Source organism: Clavelina lepadiformis, chromosome 9 (assembly GCF_947623445.1).
Source record: "Clavelina lepadiformis chromosome 9, kaClaLepa1.1, whole genome shotgun sequence".
In the NCBI taxonomy this organism is placed as follows: Eukaryota; Metazoa; Chordata; class Ascidiacea; order Aplousobranchia; family Clavelinidae; genus Clavelina; species Clavelina lepadiformis.
The window spans coordinates 15,348,521-15,365,335 of NC_135248.1; the positions used below are offsets into that span (position 1 = coordinate 15,348,521).

At 38.3% G+C, this 16,815-nt stretch overlaps 3 protein-coding genes across 3 annotated transcripts; 2 read left to right on the forward strand and 1 right to left on the reverse strand.

The window, feature by feature from the left end:
- Positions 1 to 1,331: 1,331 nt before the first annotated feature.
- On the forward strand, positions 1,332 to 3,459 carry LOC143470094 (TLC domain-containing protein 4-like). Its single transcript, XM_076967991.1, has 7 exons — positions 1,332 to 1,570; positions 1,950 to 2,039; positions 2,127 to 2,185; positions 2,296 to 2,390; positions 2,469 to 2,542; positions 2,748 to 2,888; positions 3,090 to 3,459. Exons 1-7 carry the CDS (start codon positions 1,416 to 1,418, stop codon positions 3,235 to 3,237), a joined length of 762 nt encoding a protein of 253 aa, XP_076824106.1. The 5' UTR covers positions 1,332 to 1,415; the 3' UTR covers positions 3,238 to 3,459.
- A 267-nt stretch (positions 3,460 to 3,726) lies between these two features.
- On the reverse strand, positions 3,727 to 6,034 carry LOC143470091 (uncharacterized). The gene is made up of 7 exons (XM_076967988.1): positions 5,803 to 6,034; positions 5,497 to 5,580; positions 5,308 to 5,366; positions 5,079 to 5,170; positions 4,909 to 4,982; positions 4,644 to 4,799; positions 3,727 to 4,366 (listed from the first exon to the last, which is right to left on the reverse strand). The coding sequence occupies exons 1-7, from the start codon at positions 5,955 to 5,957 to the stop codon at positions 4,204 to 4,206; spliced, it is 783 nt and encodes a 260-aa protein (XP_076824103.1). The 5' UTR covers positions 5,958 to 6,034; the 3' UTR covers positions 3,727 to 4,203.
- A 3,590-nt stretch (positions 6,035 to 9,624) lies between these two features.
- On the forward strand, positions 9,625 to 14,512 carry LOC143471428 (uncharacterized). The gene is made up of 7 exons (XM_076969879.1): positions 9,625 to 9,916; positions 10,000 to 10,146; positions 10,299 to 10,442; positions 10,587 to 10,733; positions 11,079 to 11,222; positions 11,327 to 11,476; positions 11,647 to 14,512. Exons 1-7 carry the CDS (start codon positions 9,625 to 9,627, stop codon positions 14,106 to 14,108), a joined length of 3,486 nt encoding a protein of 1,161 aa, XP_076825994.1. The 3' UTR covers positions 14,109 to 14,512.
- Positions 14,513 to 16,815: the final 2,303 nt, after the last annotated feature.

Consider the following 16,815-nt stretch of genomic DNA (forward strand, 5'->3'; position numbering starts at 1 on the left):
GGCGCATTGATGTCGTGAGCCATAAAGCAATTGCATAAGGTAATCATCTTGTGATTACGCTGCAGAATGGAATATAATCAATTAATCAGGCTTGGGCTAAAGATTAAATTACCGCTCCTGTTCATTGATGCGTCTCCTTTCACCAGGAGCATAAATTGCCGAGTTAGTTATCTACAGCAAAGCCGGTAACACTTACATTTGTGAAGTACCAAAGTAACAACATTTGTTAACACTTACCAGCGCTGTACGTTGGCAAAGTCGAAAGGAACTTGACCTGAGCAAATCCTGTTCCAACTTGCAAAGTTCTCACAACACGTTTAAACACTTGATGCAATTTGCTCTTGACAGAAGCTGAAATCAGAAAAACTACGCCAAGTATTCCATTCAAAACCGCTTTATAAAAACAATATTTCCAAGCAAAGTTTGCGCTTGTTTTGAAACTATAAACAGCAACTGCGATATGACTGCTGCGATGTGAATTCCACGCTGCGCGTCTAAATATGTGGTCATCCTTGCGTCCAGACACGCTTGAATGATTTCTGTAAAGTGGTGAATCCTCGGTGACAACTACGCCTCCATGATGTCTGGAAGTGAAATGCTTCAGCAAGTCATTATTAGGGCATATTGAGCTTAACCAACTAACCAACTGTATGGAGCGTTTCTACTTGGCGGCCAGCTTTGTCTATGTTCCCATCAACCTTCTGCTGGAAATGTCTGGTGTCAGCAGTGGTACGAATGAAAGCAGAAACATGATATAACTGCCAGGACATTGCTACAGCGTTGCATTTGCGAAACCTTGTATCAAATCACCTCCGTATCAAATGTCTTGATACAGCCACCAAGGTAATTGCTACTACTTACCATAACGCTCAACTGCGTGGAGTCAAACACACTCAGATTTCAAAGTGTTCAATTTCACAGAACACTGCCATTTTCCCAAGAATGAATTCTTCAAGTTCATTTATCATGCAGCATGCTTGGAGTTGCTATGTAGCCTATACAGCTTGTAACTTTAAGCAAGCCTCATAAATAGTTTTTACAGAAGACGCGATTCGACTAGAATCGAACCGTCACCAAAACATGAGCCATGACGTCAAAAGTAAACACAAAAATCTACGGTTTGTCGGTTAAGGTTTTGCAAAACACAGGTTTCATTTTAACCCGATGAAAAACTTCAAGTTGAAAAAAGAGCATTTAAACTGACTATTTCGATCTCGTCATCCCGCCTCATCATTACAAGCGTCACCTTCAGCGGAATGCGGCTTCGACACAGCACCCGCATTCAAAGGCATTGGTGCTCCAGGGTCAAATATTTTTTGCTCTCATTTTGCAAACACTCCGCTTGTTATAAGTGGTGACACCATCTTTGACAAATCGTATCTCAGCGGTCTACCAGATGTATAAGAAGTAGGAAAATGCCGAATTGCCAATATGTGTACCTGGAAGTTATGGGGTGTATTTTAGTCAATATATTTTTCATAAAGCACGTAGTTCCTAAACTGTGTCACCAAATCTTGAAGAAACAGTTCGACGACCTTACTCAGAAGAAAAGAAACAAAATCAATCTGCAGTAAGTTGCGGACAATTTTTAGGAGCAAAGTGTTTCAAAAATGTGACTAAAGTTTATTGTTTATTTTATGTCTATTATTAAGTTTGCTCAAGCTCATTCAACCTTTTGACATTGCAATGAGCTTAACGATGTTAAACGAACCATTTACGTTTGAGTATAACTAAGTATACGGTTTAACCAAGTGTTTGTAAACAGATACATTGATGGATGATGCTTTGATACTAGTTTAGTGTTTCATGAACAATGGTACACACCAAAGTGTTTGTGCAGTTTGGTTTCCATTGAAAACTCATTTGAAGTTGCATTAACTTTGGTTAAAACTGTTTAAGTGTATTTGTGCTTATTGCGCAAGTTATGACGTAAGCACTTACATTTTTAGTGCAGCCATTTTGCTCTACACATCGGTCGCGAGCGGTGTCAGTGTTTACGTGCTTTTGTCTGATACACACACATTCCACGAGAGACTCTGGTAAGTGTCGTCATAATGCAGTTTGTGTTGTCTTGCTTTGTTGAGGTCCCTGAAGTCGACATATATTATTTTTCATCGTTTTTACAGGAAATATTCCGATGTTGCCTTATGTAATCTTGCCATGGCGGTCGGCTTCTCTGTCGCAGGTAAACACCAGTAACAGCAATAAATTTTGGTCGTAGCACACGTCTTATCTGTCTCCAATTCCATTAACTTCGTGAGTTTGAAACGTCAATAATTCAAACCATATTTACAGATATCTATGTTCGATTAACCTGGGAATTAAAGTTGTGTCCATCAATGTATATTCATAACATTTTCGCCGTCGCAATCTTAGGCTACGTGGCCCTGGCAAGTATTATTGACAACTTTGTGAGGTTAAAACAGAGTCGAAAATTGTATGAAGTAACTGCATGCTTTTTGTCATAGATCCATGAAACGATGCTATACTTTGCCAGCGTGAGAATTTTTACGGCCATTTCCGTCCCGTTTTTTGCTGTTAGGTGAGCGCATCACTATAGAAAAACTTTTACTAATTTCTTACTATTTTACTAGAATTAGCCAACAATTGTTTTTCTTTAAAGAGACAATTTAGCATAATACTCTAATAAACGACAAAGTTTCTCAGTATTTCAGAGGTAACTACAATCGTATTACTATGGTAGACACTTTTATTTTATTATTCCTCTCTGTAACTTTTTGTGGTAGAATTATTCTACAAGAATTGGGAAAGAAAAACTACGTCCTGTGGTCGGTTTCCCTCGGCGAAATTTTCGTCTATTTCTACTTTCGAATTATTCTCATTCCATTTCATTATTATGTCGTGCTGTATGAGGCGGATCCGCAACAGTAAGTAGCCTATTATCGCACAACTTGTCCACTTTGTGCACATTTTTTTAACAAAATTCCGATTGAACAATACTTTATGGTAACGTTGTATATACTGCAATGCCTCAGCTTTCAGTATTATCTACATTATTGTGTTTAAGTATCGGTCATTTTACAGCCAACACCTCCTGTGACGACATAAAATGCGTGGTTTTTTTGCAGGATGGATTACCTTGTGTTTTGGGGCTGGCTTGTAGGTGGAGTGACTCTTGACGTCATATATCTTTACTGGTTTGGAAAACTTTTGATGACTTTTTGGAGTTTGGGCACCAGTCAAAAAGTAGAAAAGAATCGAGAAAAATTAAAATAGTTTTTATGAAATTTGAGTATTTTTCGTTTCAAATATTTGTAGCTGCAGAAATGAGAAATTTTTTTGCCGTTCATGTCACACAACTGGTTATTTCTTGAATGCGTTTGAAAGCAACAAGAGAATAAAAAAACAATTGAAACATAATTTTTGAGAAGGTTCTTAATTAATGCATGCGAACCTTCGTATTTGTTATACAATTGAAATACGTCGAGATTAAAATTGAAATTACTACAGAAGATAAACTTATTGAAGTTTAATTCGCCATGTCACGCATTTTAGGGAAATCTGAAGACGATCTGAAGCACCAGATCACAAAAATTACCTCCGTGACTACTAGAAATACTTCAAACTAGAAATTACTTGACTTTGGAAGCGGGGTTTTTAATTTAGCTGGTAACTTGCTGATGTAAGTCTAAACAAGACTATGTATGCTGCCAATGGCTGATCATTCTATGCCTTTGTAAGCAAAAGCATTGATGGTTTCACAAGTCAATTCGAGTTCTTTTATTTGCATTTCGAAGTCAAGGTAGTCGAGTCAGTAATGTCTACAAAGTTAACTGTCCCATGTACGATTCGTTTTAGGTCGATAAAAATTAATAATTGGCTGTTTGAATGCTGATGACGTCAATATATGCATCAAATCTGATTGCATCCATTACAGACACTTTTGCACATTCAGTGGAATATATTGCATACTGAATTTTGAATAAACTCTTAAAAAAATAAGTTTACAACGATCAAAATTTAAAAATCAACCGAAGTTTTCAAGTTAACAAGAATTGAGTATTTCAAGCACAATCACAGTATTTCACAGGTCAAGTTAGTCCGAAAATCTAACTCGAGTTATTCCATCTCAGGCAAAAATACGTATTATCTATCACAAAAATGGCCTTCATTAATTTAATGCTATGAAGGTTGGCACGACATTAGGAGAACTACGTAGGTCCTCGCACAATCACCAAGAAATCATCGGACCTTTGCTGAGTTTGATTCATGTTTTACTTTGTTCGAAGAGAAAATTCCAGCGACATTGAAATAACCTTTCGCGCATTTTACAAACCAGTAAATATTTAGAAGGTCAAAAGTCAAGCTGCCAATAAGCCACCACCAAAACGTGACGTAATATAACCTGCAAAAATAAAACATTTTCACATAAATAAAGTTTGTGAGTCGGTGTGTTTATACTTAAACGATTTGAAATTAAAATATATTATGGTCATACGTGGAACAAAAATGAGATAAAACAACACAAAACATTTCACAACTCATAATATTAGACTACTTCATTATGATGGGTTTATCACGTTATTGTGGTTCTTGCAATCGCTCTATACGTATAAGTCATAACTCCCAACGCTGGACCCTCAATTATCAAGTTCCACATAAGTTGTTAGATTTCTACTTACAACAGCGGATTTGAATATAGCTCATGTCTGTAGTAAAAGCTGATGTAGTGACGTGGAAGGTACAGAATTCGGAACAATAAGGAAACAAAAACAATCATCTTATCAGCCACAAGATAGGAATCAGTGCTTTTCATATCCAACTCACGAAGGATATTTCTAAATAAATCAACATAAAAATAAAAAAATTGATTTTAATGTAAGGTCCGAGTCTGCAACTAAAACACCACTGTGACGTTTAAAAATAAAAGTATATTTTATCACAGACCGAAGGGAAAGAAAAGGTACTGGAAGAATGGTCACAATTCTCAAGTTGGCGGCGTACAACGGGCCGTGATTTGCCTAAGACAAGAAAACAAAGACAGTTGCAAAAAAGTTATAAAAACATTTCCATCAAAAATCTGTTATGACAAATCACAGATTTAGCAATAAACTTGCCATGGCTACAAGGCCGAAAACTCCAACAGCAACAAAATGAACGCACTGCGATGGATAAAACTTCAATTTCCACTTCAACCGCAATAAAGCAACTGTAAATAGTTTTGTTATCATAAACTCAAAAACGTTTTAAAAAGTTTTTTAAGTTAAAAATTGACTCATTATTGGTGAAGACGTGCTGAGTTGGAAATAATAGAAAATTTTATACTTTTTTTACTTCAGTGTTTACCTGCACAAGAGTACTCAACAGCCAATGACAAATTCCAATAAGCCACATATGAGAAGCCCCTGTATATACAATGCATAGATAATAATTAATTAATTTAATCGAATTTATCGAATTTAACTTTGATAGCGAAGATATCGAAGAACCAACAAGCAATAAAACACCACTCAAATCCAGAAAGATTCTACGTACCAGGGTTTGCGAATGTTTTGGTCAAAAAAAACCTCATAAACACTGACACAGAATAGAATTGATGTAACCAGGAGGTTGGATGCACTGGAAAGAATAAAAATATTTCTTTTGTGCTCGCACAGAAATTCCACCGATCACCCGGTTTTAACTAAACTTTATTAATATGAATATGAAGTCAATATGAAGTTTAATGCTTCAAACCTCCATCACATTTTCGCTCCAATTTGTATCAAAACCATTCTAATTCACTGAACACACACATTTTCCAAAAGACATGAAATAGTTTGTAATGTTTCATAAACTTACTTAAGAGTAACTTCGTATTTTTTCTTTTGACTGAGGTCACCAAATTTCTTCTTGAATATTCTTTGGCAGAGCTTAGGAACTATGCTGCTGATGCAAAACGAAATGACGCGATCAAAAAACAAAAGTTCAATAGCAAAGAGGAGAATATTCTCCATGTTCAACTTCTTACAAAGTTCCAAGATGTGAGTTGTCCAACGAGCCCACTGTCTGTAACAAACCTAGTGTTTGGGGATTGAGAGTAAAAATGTTTTTAACCCGGAGCAGCATCGCCTTCGACAGTGCGCGTTGTGACCAAACAGAAGACGCATTCCACCTGAGGGGAAACAAAAATTATGGGAGACGAAAATTATTACCCAAGCCTAAGGTTTAGTTTGAGCATTTTTTGTAGGTTTTCTAACTTTATCAAGTTGAAATAAAAACTGTCTAATGAAAAATCTTACTTGACAAAGTAGCAAACTTATGAATTAATTTCATGCACACACGTTCAAGCACTATAGGTTCGAATCTTATCGTTCACGTTTTAGCCATTGCCTGCATAGATCAAAACACGTATCACTTCTAAACATTTTAGCGCAAAAAGACAACGTTCCCACATTTTTACCGAACATAGAAAACAGCGACGTAGTTCGAAGAGTTTAATGCGGTTCAATGCGAACGTTCCAAATAATTTATCAAAGTCTTTGTAATATGACGTCATCAAAGCAGGTGAAACGTTCTTATGAATAACCGGAATAAGCATTGAGCATCGCATTCTAGGCTATAAGTAATGCATGTATTACAGTTTAATAAAAATATGGTTCATTACATATTATATACTTTAAGCAACTAATTTCGAGCTATATCTTTACGTTATAACGCTGTCACTGTACTTGCAGCTGCGAATATTGGGGTGAACGACGATCGTATCAGCGGTGTCGTGAAAGTACCTCTTTTCTTTTATTACATCATAATACCTACAACAAACTTATACCACGTGTTTCTAATGGTAGCAAATAATACACCAACCATTCAATTATCACTTAAGTGTGATGTGTGTCTATTTTAGACTGAAAAGGTTTATGCTACTTTAGAGCGGATGTAGTTTGATTTATCTTGAATAAGTTTTACTTTCAACGCTTTTTTTCCTTGAAGTAAATTTTAAAATTTAAGTAGTAGCTTATGAAGAAGACATTTATGAAGTAACTTTTTCATCCACACAAATAACAGATAGGAGCTTGCTGGTCTATTCGATTATATAAGTGCCGCTAGATGTCAGAGAAGATATTTCAAAAATAGTAATGCTTCCCTGGACAACGTCCTATGTGACTTAATAATCTGCATTCAGCCCCTGGTAACTACGAATCCGGCAGAGATTTTGTCTTGGCTGACTTGGTGCGACTTTGTGACCTTGCTGGCATATAATGTTGTCAGTGTAACCAAATCAAGTTGAGGTGAAGGCGGTATTTTGGTCACAAAAAAATTGAAATTACGCAGGAAATGAAAATGCTTTGTCCTCAGGATGATTTCGTTCAACCGTGAACGCGCCTTGGCCAGAGCTTGGTTAATCAGCCGTGACGACGGGGCTTTTAATGGCGGCTTCTGACAAATCACCGTTCAATTTGTACTGTATTATTGTTGGACATTCTTTCACATGTTCAACTTTTCAAATTGAAGTAATCATCGCTTGTGAACAGACAACATGGAGTGGAAAAGCTTACAGGCTTTCACCGGCTTGTCCTATGATCTTCTAAACGCATTCTCTTACTCGCGGTTATAAATTCGAGACCAATTAGTTTCATTCGATTTGAAAATATTGTTCAATATAAAAACAGGGCAGAAGTTTCTACATCTGGTTCATTCATAATAGTTAATAACATACTTCCTTATAGTAAGTTTCTTCAAAGAACAGATTTTACTTTCGTGAAAGTGATAGCAAGGAGTTTGATGAATGTCACGCATCACTGCCATCGCTTGCATTTATCTCCATCTGTGTTGATCCTTTTTTGCCGATATGAGAAGCGGCCGGGACGGATGAGGCGCTAGTCTGTATAAAACGACCGCTCAAGCGATTTATTATGAACTGATGGGGGGAATAATTATATGATCGCATTGTTAACGGGTTTTACCTTCACTCAAATCTCGCAGCGATAAGCCCCATCTTTAAAAAGGCTGGAGCTTTATTCAACCGCGATTCCTCATCGCTCGAGCTTCCGTTAACGACTTTTGCTTCGTACAAGTTCTGATAACCAAACAAAATTTTCGTTTGTTTTAATTAAATTTTTTCATAATGTCCTGTCCACAAGAAGCACGGGGTAGCGAGCGTCGTTAACGCCATGCTCAAGCCAAAATCGACTTTAACGCGGTTGATGGGTATCAAACCAGGTTGCGAAACCCATCAGCAGCCGGATCAACTGCAATTGCTCCCGCACGAAACAGATTAAGTTTGAGTTATTAGTATTATAACATAAAGATGCATGCAACTGGTAACAGCTTGTTGCGGTCGACTTTTCAATTAGACGTGATTCCTGTTTAACACTCAATGCGATGCAAATATTCCCCCAATAAACGCCAAACGATATCAAACACAGCCATTTTAGTTTGTTAATATGATAAAGAATCGTGACATGGATTAGTCTTTACCTGAAGATCAACTCTTACCTTCTGACGTCATTGAAAATTTTTCATTACAAAAGTGGGTTTCTCAAAATATGGCTGGGAAAGTCCTTCGTCACACATCAAGTCGTAAATTTTAAGCAGGAAATGTAAAGATTTATTAAAAAAACTAACAATCAAAAACGTAGGTATGAGCTGTTTTTCGTGAAATAAAACACAAAGCTAAAGTTCTCTAAATCCTCGCTCCATTCTAGCGTTGCCAAAAAGCACCTTCTTTGGCGATGAACGCAAATAGATGGTTTATGCGCATTTTTGGGAATTTGGGGGATTACTTTTAAAGCTGAGCGATGGTACACGGCGTGCAGTTGTTTAAATTCGCTTCCGCTGGTTGTGATATTTGATAAAGAGAAAGTATGCTTAAGTTTTCCGCAACTGTATCTTGTCATATGTTGGTCATAAATAAGTTATTTTAGGAGATATAACTTTAAGTATAGGAAGACAAGAAAAGGTTTATTGCAAGTCTTCGCAATTGTTTAAGAAAAAGAAAGAAAACCGCGATAACATACAACGTTGGGTTTAGATATAAAACTCAAGAGGAATAATTTGTCTGCTTTAAATAAATTATGAAACTTCTCATCCTGCTATTTCTTGTTTCTGCTGCATGTCAAGAAATTTCTCTCCTGAAACTTTGTAAGTATGTTACTATGTGATTACTTAAAACGTCTTTGCAATAAGTATTTCAATGTACTTCATGATTGATTCGATTCAATGCAATATTCTTATTGTCCTCGATGATTTCGCATCTGCTTTAACAACGTTTTTGACGTTTAAACAAAGAAATTTATTATATCTATGAAAACGTCAAACTTACATACTATATTGTCTCACATGCATTTCGAAATCACGCATCAGACTTGCTAGCGAAATCTGTTTGATAGCTTCCAAAAGCTACATGATAGCTACATTTCAAAAACAACTTTTACGTTTTTAGCTATTTGTCACTATCATCTTCAAAATTGTCCGTTGAATCACTTCGACTGCAGATGTCAAGATGTTCAAGAGCTGTATGAAACAATTGATGATTTGTTTCATTTGCTTCAGTTGCTTTTTTTTAATGAAACAACAATGATGTCTCCAACACAAGAATGTATTCCATGGTCATCAGTTTGCGATGCTTCCAGGGATTGCTCGAACGGAGCCGATGAGATCGACTGTGTGTGTCCTGCAGGAATGTTTCAATGCAGCACTTGCGAGCAAGGCGGCCAGGAAGATTGTCGTTCCGTGTTCCAGTGCATTGATGAGGGGCTGGTGTGTGATAGATCTTTTCATTGCATAACCGGCAAAGACGAGTATGGTGGCCAGTGCGTTGAAGATCGGGGCTATGACTGCGAGGACGGCAGCTTTGCCTCCCAAAATGCTAGGTGCAATGGAGTGTTCAGCTGCTCAAACGATAGAGACGAAGTTGATTGCCCCACTTGCGCAAACAACGCCTGCGAGGAATCCTCGTGTAATGAGACAAAGTGTGAGTCATTTATAACACATGATTGCAGAGATGACGACGAGATAAGGCAAACGAAACATAACAATCAGCTTTTCTTATAACAGTGAGATGCGACGGATTTGCGCATTGCCTGGATGGACGCGATGAATGGAATTGTGGATGTCCTGAATGGAGGAAATTTCGATGTGGGTGCAACCAGATGGGTAACTACACATGTAGTGGAACTGGCTGGAAGTGTTACAGCGATATTGGTAAGCAAGCGGTGTTATAAGTTATATGTTAAATAGGTCATACGGTGTATGAGGAGAAAAATGCAAGGCTGTGTCTTCTTCAATTATAAAAAAAAACCCAAAGCATCATTCGATTGAGTTTGCTTGAAAATTCTATTTCTACGAATGCACAGAAAAATGCGATGGTGACGCTCATTGCGAAGACGGAAGCGACGAAGAAAACTGTGAGATCTGTCCAGAAGCGAATCCAAATATTTGCGCTTGCAAACGACTCGGCAATGAATCCTGCGGAGGTTTACAATGTTACCCCGATGCCTGTGAGTAAAATCAATTGACATTTATTGGGCATTAAATGTGGCTAGCATAATGTGCACATTGTGGTAACATGACCTCTATTTAACACGAAGCGGAAAGGAACTGCAATAAATTTTTCAATTTATTCATAAAACTTCCAACAACAGGGAAATGTGATGGCTTTATGGGCTGCGACGACGGAAGTGACGAATGGAATTGTGAGTGTCCGTCACACCGACCACTACCTTGCGCCTGCAACCAGAACGGTACAAGCACATGCGCCTTGGGTCAGGGTCAATGCTATTCAGAAGAAAGTAAGCATTAGTTTTACAGACTGTTGTGGCATATGAAGTAGCCTATAGCGTCGCATACTCCAGTTGGTTTCTAATGATTGAATTTTAGCATCAAACAGAAATAAATGTTTTTGATTACGCCCGAAATCATTTTGTCTTATGCAATATGTTGTAAGCAAACAATCTGTTTTAATTACGTAAAGTATTTTGCGCTCTCTATGTAACATTCGTCATAATCTACTTCATTTGAGTATCAAGTTACTTTTTTCGAATGTCTGTGCTTATTTGACCCGTTTTATTAAATTCCACGATTACATTTCCTTCCAATGGCGTGCATAGATTCAATCAAATTTGCTTCAATTACAGTAGAATTGTGTAACGGAAACCAGTACTGCTCTGACGGAAGTGACGAGTGGAATTGTGATCCGTGCCCACCGCAAAGGCCACTAAAGTGCGGATGCAACCAACAGGACAACACCTGCCAGCGAGTTCCGTGTATTGCGGAGAGTTGTAAGTGCATGGCTATATGTATGCTATATATGCATTCTATGGCGGTGCCAACGACAACACAAGATTCGAAACTTGGCATTTTTTTTCTAAATTTACTCGCGCAGATAGATGCGATGGCACAAGTCACTGTGAAGACGACAGCGATGAACTGGATTGTGACGTGTGCACCCTTGAACGACCACATCGTTGCGCTTGTAACCAAGTGGGCAATAATACTTGCTTGGGAAGTGACTGGCAGTGTTATAGGGAGGGAGGTAGCGTTATATTAAAACGTATTTTTTTATTTTTATGTTTTTTTTTATTTGAAAACCTAGAATAATAGTAATGTAATATAATAATAAATAGTAATGAATAATAGAATATTGCCAGAACAATACGTAGAGGAAAAATAAAATTAAAAAATTGATAAACTTTCCCTTTGCAGAAAGATGCGACACTCGTGTGGATTGCAGAGATGACTCTGATGAACTCAATTGCACCTGTCCAATGGATACTTTCAAATGTCCCTGCTTTCGCGACCGCTTTCCCCTCTGCCCAATGAGCGAAGGATGTCTTCCCATGCATTACGTCAATGACGGCAAATGCGATTGTGACGATTGCAGTGACGAAGAACAGATCATAACAGCGTACACAAGGAAATGTGGTTCTTGTGACGTAACCGTTTTCTGGATGAACGACACATCGGTTTGTATATCACCGTGGTGTGACGTCACAACTTGTTACAGGGTTCCATCTCTGGAATGCTTGACTCATGATTGCGAACAATACCAGCACATTTGCACGTCATCGTGTTCCAATGACACCACTGCGGGGGACTGCAAGGTGCTGCAATGCGCTGATAGGTCCCTTATTTTCGCTGCACAAGATTTCTGTAATATCAGGACAGACTGTGCAGACGGAAGTGACGAAATTATTCAGGACTTTGGTTTCAAATGTTCGCCGACTTTCTCTCTAAACCAGTGCTTGCTTCCTCAATGGAATCTCTACGACAATGTCGCCCAGTGCTACGACAACTCTGACTTATGCTTTGACGAAGACGGTTCATTTCATTGTTTCAGATGCGTCGACAATGATTTAATTATTGCGTCAAGACAAGTTTGTGATGGAAGAATAGATTGTTATGACGCTTCCGACGAGTGTCTCTGTGAAAATGCAAATGCGAGTACGATGTGTCAACAAACGTTTTTTTATACAAATCCGATACAATGTAGCGGTGACGTCAATTCAGCGACTGAAAATTCTGGTTCAATCCAATCCATATCTGAACTTTCAACTCTGTGCACTGGCACGAACTGCCAAAGTTCAATCCAAGATATTTATGTAAATTGTTTTACGAAAGAAACTCAGATCCAGGCGACTCTGTGCGACGGTCGACCGGAATGTAAAGACTTCTCGGACGAGTGCTCATCATGTCCAGCTCCTCCTGATTTTTGCTTTGACGACTGCGCATCTTTCTACCAGTTAGGAGATCGCTACTGCGATGGTGAGATCGACGAAGCGTGGATCTACCTCAATCGCTCCGACTGTCCGAAAGGATTCGACGAACGCAACTGCCCTAAGAGATTCAAATGTCCTACCGGTAGCAAAGTGAGTGTCGATGTTTTACAAGTGTGCGATGGCAGAGCTGACTGCGACGATAGAAGCGATGAAAGCAACTGTCCTAGTCGATACAAATGCGAGGCCAGAGGTGGATTTGTTTCAATTCCTACGACAATGGTTTTGGACGGGCAACGTGACTGTTTGGACGGTTCAGATGAATTCATTCCTGGCATCTTTTCGTCTCGATTCAATCTAATTGGCAACAGAGATCTAGAAAGGTGGTTTTGGATAGCTGCAGTCATCATCATTCTCGGCAACGCGCATGCATTCGTTTTAAATGTGAAAAAACTGAAGGAACAAAAAACCAAACCTAGAGTAAAACCTCATGATATTCTCATCCTTAACCTAACTCTTTCTGACTGCCTCATGGGAGTTTATTTGTTCATAATTCTGGGAAAGGGAGTAGAATACGCTGGACGTTATTCTGAGTTCGACTATGAATGGAGAACAAGCACACTTTGTTCAATTGCCGGAATGATTTGTATGATTTCCAGTGAAGCATCTTGCTTCGTTATTTTAACTCTGACAATTTACAGAATGTTTTTCGTTTTGCTCCCTTCGAAATCTCGCTTATTGTCAAATACAACTTGGATAGTTGCTGTCACATTTGCATGGATCGCTTCTTTCCTTCTTGCTCTGTTGCCAAACACGCTTCCTTACTTTAGTCGAGGTTATGTTTTCATCAGTCAGTTTTCTTCATCAGATACCGTCTCCAATGATTTTCTGATGACGTTTGCTTGCCGCCTGTCCCACATCACCAACAAGACGATGGACGAGGGTATATCAGATCCTGAAGGAAGAGCAAACGCATTTCTAGGAGACAACTTTCCTCAATTCGCTCCACTTGGTGAGATTGGATTTTATGGCACAACGAGCGTATGTTTGCCAACGTTCTTTGCTAATCCCACTGACAGATTCTGGATCTACTCTCTCGTTATTATCAGCTGCAACCTTGTCTCGTTTTTGTCTGTATGTGCTGGTTACATCATGATTTGGAAGAAAACCTCAAGTAGTGAGCAGGCTAAAAAGCAAAGCGGAACTGTGCAAAGACGCATCACAGGACTAATTATCACCGATATGGTGTGCTGGATCCCCATCTGCATCATGGCTTATCTCAGCATCGCTGGTGTGCATCTTCCACCTGGGATTGAAATCTTCACAGCTGGTGTGCTGCTCCCGATTAACAGCGCCTTGAATCCGTTGATTTATTCTACGTTTGTGGAAAGATACATGATATCACTTGGTGAGAAATTACGCTCGGTAGTTAGAACAAGGAGAAGAAGATAGAGAAATTTATCACCGAAAATTATTCAACGAAGCTTGTCAACTAGTACGCAAAATGTGTTATTACTAACATGTCAAGTTATCTCTAACAGGCCTATGATATCTTAACTGTTATAACAAACATGTCTGTAGCACTTGTATTCCAGCTACTGGTAGTAATTAATTGCATGAGATACCGTTGTATTAATTACTGAGTCACTTCCCTTGCAATGCTACACTGCCCCTATGGTTCATACGATAACGCAGGCGACGGCTAAATTAGCCTGTTGGCACGTTATTCTTATACGTATTTTATGTGTCCGGTATTTCATGTTGTATCACAACTGTGTATCACGATATCGTAATAAATTTTAATGAAAATTGTTTCTAGTAAGCATCCTGGATAAAGGAGCTTTAATAATATGCGGTGTTTAGGCAGTTATTGCCAAAAATAGGTGGTAAACAACGAAAATGTTTTGTTCATCATGACTGCTGTTATTACGTCACAATATAAAAACAAAATGCTTGACTCAGGTATTCGGATTAAGTATGAATAGAATGTTTCCTGTGGTCGGCAAGCAATACATGCAGCTAAAGCGAACTTAAGTGTGTAACAAGAATGCTTTGCTTTAAATAAGCCTGGGCTAGCTTGTCTTTAGTATAGTCAGTATTTCTGCTGTTGAATGCAAATGCTAAGCTACAGCCCATCAAGCTGAGTTTCGACTGTTCGCGCAAGGCTAGTTCGGTGCTGAAAACTGCCGTAAAGAGAAATATGCTTAATTATGGTACATATACTATCTTCTGCGATATTCCTATGCTGAAAATAAACATTATCTGCCACTAATCACCTATCTATGGCCGATGGAGACGTTGTATTCCAGCCAAAAGGCGTAACCTTACGCTAGCCTACAACCACCACCATACCTGAATTCAATTTCAGTCATTAAGAATTGTTGTTTGTATTACTGTGACGTCATAATGAACCAGAAGTCCGTGATGAATCAAGCCAAATTTGAATCAATATTTGGCCTGATACTAATAACTGCATAGTATATACAGTACATTGTTAAAAATCCTTTCTCCAGTAAGCTATATTTATTAGGAATTATTTAAGACCAACTTAATTTTGGACTTGCTCCTCATTTTAATCTTCGAAGAAAAACCTCCCAGCTAGGCTAGCCAATCACATGGCTTGAAATAGGAGATACGAAAACCTTCAAAAATAACCGCGCACGCAACCATTCCTTTCAACGAATCATTTCTTTTCTGCGACGCAACACGACGTCAACTTCTTTGCCAATCTACAGTTTTATTCCTTCGTTTTGTAAAACAAAGTTCTATATAACGCTAGGTGTCGCCCTGGAACAGTAGGATTTCAATTTTCAAAATTCGATCTAGATCAACTGGTGACGGTCACGATTACATCGGAACCGGGGTGTCGCGCACACAATAAAATATTACTATGAATAAGAGTCAGTGACTTGACTCGAATCTGATTCGAGTCAGATTTTGCAAATACTTGACTCGAATTTCTTTCCAGGGATTTACAAAAAAAACTTGTCTTGTCAGTCGTAAATATTTGAAAAAGGTCAAACCGACTTGAGTTGGTTTTATTTTAAAGACCTGGTTTTAGAACAAACTTGCCTTCTTCTTCTTGTATAACAGGGATCAATTTTGTTTTTAGCGCGACGAGTATTTTATCGGAATGTGTGCATTGGCCTACAGCTAAATAAGTGAGCAAAATACTTTGATGAGCCAAAAAAATTTCTAGCAGGGCGATAACTTTATATTTTATCAGAGCACTTTCAAATTGTGAGTCTATATGCAAATTATCTAAATATCGTTACGACGCGTTTCTTTTTCTGCGGAACAATCGTTGACGCAAAGTCTTCAAAAACCAAAGCATGTTTTATTGGTCACGGCGATATCAGTTTCAACGCCTTTAAATGCGTAAGCGTTACTTTTTGTAGAAAACGATATTTACCTGGTTTTTCAATAAACCTAAAATTTTTATTTGTTCTGAAACGCTCAAATGTTTTCGGTACAACGAGCACGTCACTGAAGTGTGTCGGTCTACAGCAAAATGCGAAGACGAAATAGTTTTATCTTTTAAAGAACTCTCTAAAGAGGCTTCAAGTGAGCTCGCTTGTGCACTTAGAGCGAGCCATTGTCTGTAATCGTGAGTTTAAATGTAACTGAAGCCTGCTACCTTCGCTGTGATGCGTTTATTTATCTGCAGCAAGGTTCAACGACCGCTTATGCAATGTCTTCAAATATCACTTTAAGAGATTTTATTCGTTAGAAAATATCAATTTCGACAACTTTATTACGTTGGTGTTTTTTCCTTCTTAGTGTGACGAATATTAATTTTGTGATCCATCACACAAAATGATTATTACCGGCACATTCTCCAAGATCTTACATTTCTGCTATAAAAATTGCTGAAACAGCGTGAATTTACTAAAATACGTTCTTAAGATTTTATTCAAACGTTGACTGGAAAAGAGGTCAAAAGGTCAATATCAATTAATATTAGCTTCGCGTTTCATTACAATCGGAAAATCGATGCAAGTTCTCATCACACCTTGGACTTTGAAACTTCTACAGCATAATTTTAGATTGCAGGTCTCAGCGGTGGTGGCCGCTTCTTTTAAAGTAATTGTCAGCTGTGTAGCTTATAGCGGTAGAACTGCAGACTGACGTTCGAGAGGATCGACGATCTTTGAGGGCA

What these genes read in the sequence shown, in the direction of transcription:
- LOC143470094 (XM_076967991.1), top strand. Translation starts at nt 1,416, where the DNA reads ATGCCGAATTGCCAATATGTGTACCTGGAAGTTATGGGGTGTATTTTA. An exon ending in AGAAACAAAATCAATCTGCA is followed by an intron (nt 1,571 to 1,949) that starts GTAAGTTGCGGA and finishes TTACATTTTTAG; the next exon opens with TGCAGCCATTTTGCTCTACA. An exon ending in TCTTAGGCTACGTGGCCCTG is followed by an intron (nt 2,391 to 2,468) that starts GCAAGTATTATT and finishes TTTTTGTCATAG; the next exon opens with ATCCATGAAACGATGCTATA.
- LOC143471428 (XM_076969879.1), top strand. Translation starts at nt 9,625, where the DNA reads ATGTTTCAATGCAGCACTTGCGAGCAAGGCGGCCAGGAAGATTGTCGT. An exon ending in TCAATGCTATTCAGAAGAAA is followed by an intron (nt 10,734 to 11,078) that starts GTAAGCATTAGT and finishes CTTCAATTACAG; the next exon opens with TAGAATTGTGTAACGGAAAC. An exon ending in GCAGTGTTATAGGGAGGGAG is followed by an intron (nt 11,477 to 11,646) that starts GTAGCGTTATAT and finishes TTCCCTTTGCAG; the next exon opens with AAAGATGCGACACTCGTGTG.
- LOC143470091 (XM_076967988.1), bottom strand. Translation starts at nt 5,957, where the DNA reads ATGGAGAATATTCTCCTCTTTGCTATTGAACTTTTGTTTTTTGATCGC. An exon ending in AAATACGAAGTTACTCTTAA is followed by an intron (nt 5,581 to 5,802) that starts GTAAGTTTATGA and finishes TATTCTTTCCAG; the next exon opens with TGCATCCAACCTCCTGGTTA. An exon ending in GTACCTTTTCTTTCCCTTCG is followed by an intron (nt 4,800 to 4,908) that starts GTCTGTGATAAA and finishes TGATTTATTTAG; the next exon opens with AAATATCCTTCGTGAGTTGG.